The 8,173-nt window shown below is 46.6% G+C and overlaps 1 protein-coding gene across 1 annotated transcript; it reads right to left on the bottom strand.

The window, feature by feature from the left end:
- Positions 1-1,021: 1,021 nt before the first annotated feature.
- Positions 1,022-2,266, bottom strand: LOC119921741 (glutamate receptor ionotropic, kainate 1-like). The gene is made up of 3 exons (XM_038741794.1): positions 2,255-2,266; positions 1,881-1,994; positions 1,022-1,285 (listed from the first exon to the last, which is right to left on the bottom strand). The coding sequence occupies exons 1-3, from the start codon at positions 2,264-2,266 to the stop codon at positions 1,022-1,024; spliced, it is 390 nt and encodes a 129-aa protein (XP_038597722.1).
- Between the last annotated feature and the right edge of the window lie 5,907 nt (positions 2,267-8,173).

The following is an 8,173-nucleotide window of genomic DNA, read 5'->3' as shown; positions in this document are numbered from 1 at the left end:
TGTCCATAAGAAGTGGGGAATGTTGTGATCGGGTTTGTCTGATATCCATTTTGTTTTCCCATCCCTTCCTCCCATCCCTTTGTACACCCTTCTTCATGGAAGAAGAATGCCCGCCAAAACTTCCCGCCACAAAACCTGCCTAACAAAGGCCTCCCCCACCCTGACCTGCCTGACAAAAGCCATCCCTGTTGTCCACTAGCGGACTTGACATGACTGACTCCATTTTGTGCAGGCTGAGAGAACAACTCCTTTTTGTGTTGTCTGCAACAGATGCCTTCAAGGCCATTAAAAAAGTAACACTTATCTATGTAAGGTCGTAGGTCAGATGACATCCTGACAAGACAGTGACAACAGAAGATAACAGAATTTACACACCTATTTATACAAGGCCATATGGCAGATAACAACAACCTTTACAAGGCAGTAAAAACAGAATTTACAGCATCCTGTTGGTCCTAATTGGATTCCTGAAATTCCTAAATGCTCCCCCCCATGTTGCTGTAACTCAATAAAAGACACAGTGAGAGTGGGATCGGGGCTGCTTGATCTGGGTCCCTGGCCCCTTGCAGACGCACGCTAATAAAATCCACTTCTAAATTTCTACCTGGGTCTCACTCGCTGATTCTCGGCACAACATTATCCTATTTTAGGCAAAACAAATGAAGACACTAAACTATGTCACAATAACCTTCCTCATCAGAACTTAATGGAATACTCACTAAGAGAAGTAGGGTGACCTCATGGACAGAGCATGGGCCTGGGAATCAGATTCTAAGGACAGCTCTGCTGTGGGGAGGGGAAGGATGTAGGGTGGGGGGATGAGGAGGGGGAGAGGAGGGATGGGGCTCAGTCTGGGAGGGCCTCTTGGAGGAGCTGAGCTCTCAGTAGGGCTTTGAAGGGAGCCCAAGCGCTTAGTTCAATGCTCTGTACACAGTAAGTGCTCAATAAATGCGATTGAATGAATGAATGAATTTCCGGACCAGGGATGGGACCGGCTCGGGGGCTGGGCCAGTGGCTCTGGCTAGCACGAGCCACCCTGTCCTCCCGGCTCCCCCGTCCGGACGGGTCTGGGTGGGCTCACGTGGTCGGCCAGCTGCTTCACCATGCCGTTCCACGCCCCCTGGTCGTTCTGGGCCCCGTATTTCCCGTCGGACACCAGCTTGACCTCGTAAGTGAAGCCCAGGATATTGGCCAGCTCCTTCAACAGGTCCAGGCAGTAGCCCTCAAAACGGTCGTTCCCATAGAGGGGCTTGTCCGACTTCTTGTACATGACATAGGGGTCTTCCTGTAGGCGACAGGGTCTTCCTGCAGGGGACAGGTACATCAACGCCCCCGCCCTGCATGAGCCACGCAACCCCCTTCCCCAGCATGGCACACACAAATCCTTCTCCCCCACTGCACCCACTCCTGAGCTGGACATGGAGCCCCTGCTGGGGCTCTTCTTCTAGACTGCGAGCCCACTGTTGGGTAGGGACCGTCTCTATGTGTTGCCAATTTGGACTTCCCAAGCACTTAGTAAAGTGCTCTGCACACAGTAAGTGCTCAATAAATACGATTGATTGATTGGGGCCAGAAATTGAGACCCGCTCCTCTGAGCACCAAACCTTGGCCCATGGGACAGAGTGCCAGCATTACTGGGAGTCAGGAGACCCGGCCTCTAGTGCCAGCTCCATCACTGGTCCGCCGGGTGACCTCAGGCAAGTCACTTATCCTCTCCGGGCTTCCGTTTCCTCAACGGTAAAACGGGGGGCATCGCCCCGTTCTCCGTCACCACACCGGGAAGTGGGAAATGGCAGCAGCTTCGAGGGGCATCCGTTGCTATGTTCCCCAAATCTCTCGGGCCCCGGCGGACGGGGTCCCCAGTGGGAGGAGGGCCATACCAGGACGGTGGTGATGATGAGAGTGCGGTTGGCCAGGAAGTCGGTGATGTTGGTGGTCTGGTCCTTGTTGTTGGCCGTCATGTTCAGGCCCCGGCAGGAGTTCCAGATCCCTATCTGCACAGGCCAGAGCCAGTCAGTGGGGAGTTGGGGGGAAAGTCCTTCCCAGACTGAGCCCCCTTTTTCCTCTCCTCCTCCCCATCTTCTAGACTGTGAGCCCGCTGTTGGGTAGGGACCATCTCTATATGTTGCCAACTTGTACTTCCCAAGTGCTTAGTACAGTGCTCTGCACACGGTAAGTGCTCAATATATACGATTGAATGAGTGAATGAATGAATGTCACTTGTTTGCTGTGTGAAGTTGGGTAAGTCACTTACCTCTCTACGCATCAGGTACGTTATTTGTAAAATGGGCATTAAGACTGTAAGCCACATGTGAGACCTAGATTGGGTCCAACCTAAATACCTTAAATCTACCCCAGAGCTTGGTACAGCAGTTGGCCCATAATAAGTGCTTAAAAATACCATTTAAAAAAAGAAATGAAATGTACTGGACAAAATAGGGAATAGGGTACCCATGTTTGTAATTTTACAGTTCCACTAAAAGAAAATGAAAAATGTGTTCATCAGGGTAACAGAGTAATAATCAATTTTGGGTTTCACACACACTTCAGGGCTAATTGTTTTCTGAAGGGAACAGCAAAGGTTAGAGGAGTGGTGAGGTTCTGAAATCCAATAATTTTTTCATTAAAGTCTATTAGAACACAAACAGGAAAGAAGATTCACCAATCCCTAGATGTCTGCAGATGAACAATTATAGCTCTATGATCAATATGAAAGATTTCATATAACAGTTTCATAATAACAGGTATCAATAATGATATTGATCAACAAATATTAAAAACTTTAAAATTATAACCATACTATCAGAATTAAGTAATTGCATTTTGGCTTTCTTATAACAGCAGAATGACAGAAGGGGAACAGAGCAGAAAATTAATTCTTCAATTCTACCCAGTAAGGATAAGGCCAAAATGAAGGCCTCTTCCAAAAATTCACAGGAATTTTTAGAAACAATACTTCTTCCAACACACCTTCACTGTACTTCTGTGATGGCTAAAAGTCCAAATCTGAACTGTAGTCCAAGGTGTAGCTGGGGTTGAAAGGACTGGATTTGAGAGACTTTTCTCCACATGAAAGGGAAAGATAAAAGGGAAAATAAAACCTTAATATTTCAACTGAAGGAAGAATGAAAAAATATAAAATATTGTTCAGTAGCTCCCAAAAATAGAATCTCTTTACCATCGGCCTTAAAGTACTCAATCAGCTCATGCCTTCCAACTCACTTTACTGAACTCCCACTACAGCTAAGCCTGAATATTCCACTCTGCTCGCACCAGTTTACTCACTGGGCTCTGGTCTATTTCTCTCCCATCCCCTTTCCCAAGTCCTCCCTGTAGCCTTGAAACTCCCTTCCCTTCCAGACAGGCTAGACTACCACACTCCTCACCTTCAAAGCATTATTATGGTTCCATCTATGGGAAACAGCATGGCCTAGTGGATAAAGCCCAGCTCTTAAGGCCTGGAATTCTAATCCCGCTCTGTCACTTGTCTGCTGTGTGACCGTGGGCAAGTCACTTAAGTTCTCTGAGCCTCAGTTACCTCATATGTAAAACGGGGATTAGGACTGTGGGCCCTAGATGGGATTACCTTGTCTCTACCTCAGTGCTTAGTACAGAGCCAAGTAAGAATTTAACAAATACCTTTGAAAAAAAACTAAAACAACATAAAATCTCTCCAAGAGGCCTTCACCAACTAACCCTCCTTTTTGCCATCTCCCTCTGTCTTCTGTGTCATCTATGCACTTGGAATTGGTGACCTTAATATTTTTAAGTGTCAAGCAAAACTTCACCTTGTGCCAACAATTCAAAAGACCTTACAGCATTTGCCTCTGTTAACGTGGATGACATAAAATAGAGGTTTTGAAAGAAGACAAGAGTAGAATGAGTGAAAACTATTGAAATGCTTAGCACATCAATTCCTGTATTTAATAGCACATTAATGTTTAGCATGGTGCATCTGACACCAAATGGTATCTTACTCTTTAGCCTTTCATCCCTTTAGAGAATTCTTATTGTACTGATGACTGGGTCAAGTTGCTTATGCATTTCAGCATGAGGGATTTAAAATAGACCTGAAGAACTTCTTGTTAGGCCACTGAAATGTGAGAATAAGTTACCAGAGGAGATTACTGAAGATCACAAAAATGGTGACAGTGGAGACTCCCCTTTTGAATTATGTGAACTTTAGTCTTAAGACTTGGATTGAGAACCTGTGTGAAGGAATTGATATAGTGTTAGTGATTTGCACAGTACTACTTGCAGTCTCTCACCCCTGCCAGTTGCATCATTGCCATCATTATTATTAGTTGGCTTGGGCACAGAGTACAACAAATCCCCATGTTTTGTTTTGTTGTCTGTCTCCCCCTTCTAGACTGTGAGCCCGTTGTTGGGTAGGGACCATCTCTATATGTTGCCAACTTGTACTTCCCAAGCGCTTAGTACAGTGCTCTGCACACAGTAAGCACTCAATAGATATGATTGAATGAATGAATTTGTAAAGGAAGCAGTGTAGCTTAGTAGAAAGAGCATGGGGCTGGGAGTCAGAGGACTTAGGTTTTAATCCTGGTTCTGCCACTTGTCTGCCATGTGACCTTGGGCAAATCACTTAACTTCTCTGTGGCTCAGCTCCTCATCCATATAATAAGGATGTCCTATGTTGAACAGGAACTGTGTCCAACCTGATTAGCTTGTAACTGCTCCAGGACTTAGTACAGTGTCTGGCACAATAAACACCAGCAATAAACATCATAAAAAACTAAAACAAAATAAAATTTTGGGAAGGAGTTTGGGAGATTTGAAAAGAAGAAGACTGTAAATGAGGATTGCCTCCCAACATCTAGCTGGAGAGGTCAGTCAATCAATCAATCAATCAATCAATCAATCAATCAATCAATCGTATTTATTGAGCGCTTACTGTGTGCAGAGCACTGTACTAAGCACTTGGGAAGTACAAGTTGGCAACATATAGAGACGGTCCCTACCCAACAGTGGGCTCACAGTCTAGAAGGGAGAGACAGAGAACAAAACAAAACATATTAACAAAATAAAATAAATAGAATAGATAAGAACAAGTAAAATAAATAAATAAATAAATAAATAAATAGAGTAATAAATACGTACAAACATATATACATACATACAGGTGCTGTGGGGAAGGGAAGGTGGTAAGGAGGGGGGATAGAGAGGGGGAGGAGGGGGAGAGGAAGGTGGGGGCTCAGTCTGGGAAGGCCTCCTGGAAGGGTCCCTCAGGGTTCAGTTCCAGGTCTCCCTCAAGAACTCATTTATCCCTATGGCTTCAAATAAACTTCTATGAAAACGATTCCCAAATCTACATATCAATCTCAGAGCTCTCTCCCTCTTAGCAGACTCGTCTTTTCTCTTGCCTTTTGGACATTTTTACTTGGATAACATGTCCAAAACAGAACTCCTTATCTCCCCACACAAACTGTCCTCCCACTGTCTTTCCAGCAGAGGCAGCAGAGATGTCCTGAAGGCAGGAAGAAATCCTAGGCTGGAGAGGTGAAAGATCAGGGCTGGCAATGAAAATTGGGTATCTTCTGCAAAGAGATGATAATAGAAGCTATATGGGAGTGAATGAGTTCTCCGAGGAGAAGGGTATGAATGGAGAATAGAAGGAACACAAAACTGAATTTTGAGGGTTCCCACTGACTGAGGGTTTCCACTGAGGGCTAAACAGATTGAGAAGGTGCAGTCAGAGAGGCAGAAGGAAAACTAGGACAGGACCAGTGTCACTAAAGCCTCACAACTGGCTTTAAAGCATTCAATCAGCTTGCTCCCGACCATGAGGATTTGGTCTCTCATTCACCCCACACATCCAATCCGTCACCAAAACCTGCTGGTCCCACCTCCACAACATCACCAAGATCCACCCTTTTCCTCTCCATCCAAACCGCTACCTTGCTGGTTCAATCTCTCATCCTATCCCTCCTGGATTACTGCATCAGCCTCCTCTCTGATCTCCCATCCTCCTGTTTCTCCCCACTTCAGTCTATACTTCACTCTGCTGCCGAGATCATCTCTGTGTAGAAATGCTCTGGGCATGTTAATTCCCTCCTCAAAAATCTCCAGTGGCTGCCTGTCAACCTACAAATCAAGCAAAAGCTCCTCACTCTTGGCTTCAAGGTTCTCCATCACCTTGCCCCCTCCTACCTCACCTCCCTTCTCTCCTTCTACAGCCCAGCCTGCACCCTCCACTCCTCTGCTGCTAACCTCCTCACTGGGCCTTGCTCTCAGCCATTCTGTCATCGATCCCCGGCCCACGTCCTTCCCCTGGCCTGGAATGCCTTCTCTCCACACAACCTCCAAGCTAGCTCTCTTCCTCCCTTCAAAGCCCTACTGAGAGCTCACCTCCTCCACGAGGCCTTCCCAGACGGAGCCCCTTTTTTCCTCTCCTCCTCCCCACCCCCGCCCGCCCTACCTCCTTCCCCTCCCCACAGCACTTGTATGTATTTGTACAGATTTATTACTCTACTTATTTAACTCGTACATATTTACTATTCTATTTATTTTGTTAATGATGTGCATGTAGCTATAATTCTATTTGTTCTGACGATTTTGACACCTGCTTACATGTTTTGTTTTGTTGTCTGTCTCCCCCTTCTAGACTGTGAGCCCGTTGTTGCATAGGGACCGTACCTATGTGCTGCTGATGTACTTCCCAAGCACTTAGGACTGTGCTCTGCACACAGTAAGTGCTCAATAAATATGATTGAATGAATTAATGAATGAATATTTAGTCTCAGACTAAATATGTGGGCTGAATGAGACAGAGATGGGAAAGGCAGCAGGAGGACACGGTTTTGGAGGGAAGATAGGAGTTCGGTTTTGAACATGCTACATGTGAGCTGTCAGTAAGACATTCAAGTAAAGATGCCCTGAAGGCAGAAGGAAATGAGAGACTGCAGAGGAGAGAAGTCAGGGCAGGAGACGTAGATCTGGGAACATGTGCATAGTGATAATAGCTGAAGTCATGGGAATGAATGAGTTCTATAAGTGACTGGGAGTAGATGGATATTGAAGGGGACCCAGTCCTGAGCCTGAAGGGACTCCCAACATTATGGGATGGGAGGCAAAGGAGAAGCTTGCAAATGATACAGAGAAGGAGAAACCAGAGAGATAGGAGAAGAAAGAGATGTAGTGAAGGCAAGGTTGGATAACATTCTCAGGAGAGGGGGGAGGTCGAGAGTGTTGAAGGCAGCTGAAAGGTTGAGGAGGATCAAGATGGAGTAGAGTCCATTGCATCTGACAAGAAGGAGATCACTGACGTTGTTTGAGAGGATAGTTTCTATGAAGTGAAGGGGAAGAAGCTAGATTGAAGGGGGTTAAGGAGATAATTGGAGAGGAGAAAGTGGACTGGGATGACGGCACTACCATCCTTCCCATCTCACAAGCACGCAACCTTGGTGTCATCCTCGACTGTGCTCTCTCGTGCACCCCTCACATCCAATCCGTCACCAAAAGCTGCCGGTCTCAACTCCGCAACATTGCCAAGATCCGCCCTTTCCTCTCCATCCAAACCGCTACCCTGGTCGATCAAGCTCTCATCCTATCCCGTCTGGACTACTGTATCAGCCTCCTCTCCAATCTCCCATCCTCCTGTCTCTCCCCACTTCAATCCATACTTCACGCTGCTGCCCGGATTGTCTTTGTCCAGAAATGCCCTGGGCATGTTACTCCCCTCCTCAAAAATCTCCAGTGGCTACCAATCAACCTACGCATCACGCAGAAACTCCTCACCCTCGGCTTCAAGGCTCTCCATCACCACGCCCCCTCCTACCTCACCTCCCTTATCTCCTTCTACAGCCCAGCCAGCACCCTCCGCTCCTCTGCCGCTAATCTCCTCAACGTGCCTCATTCTTGCCTGTCCCGCCATCAACCCCCAGCCCACATTATCCCCCTGGCCTGGAATGCCCTCCCTCTCCACATCTGCCAAGCTAGCTCTCTTCCTCCCTTCAAGACCCTACTGAGAGCTCACCTCCTCCAGGAGACCTTCCCAGACTGAGCCCCCTCCTTCCTCTCCCCCTCTCCCCCCTCTCCATCCCCCTCACCTTACCTCTTTCCCTTCCCCATAGCACCTGCATATATGTATATATGTTTGTACGTATTTATTACTCTATTTATTTATTTATTTTACTTGTTCATATGTATTCTATTT

Source organism: Tachyglossus aculeatus (genome assembly GCF_015852505.1).
Source record: "Tachyglossus aculeatus isolate mTacAcu1 chromosome Y3 unlocalized genomic scaffold, mTacAcu1.pri scaffold_232_arrow_ctg1, whole genome shotgun sequence".
Lineage (NCBI taxonomy): Eukaryota > Metazoa > Chordata > Mammalia > Monotremata > Tachyglossidae > Tachyglossus > Tachyglossus aculeatus.
The sequence above is the reverse complement of the archived record's forward strand: the minus strand, read 5'-3'. Positions and strand labels throughout refer to the sequence as shown.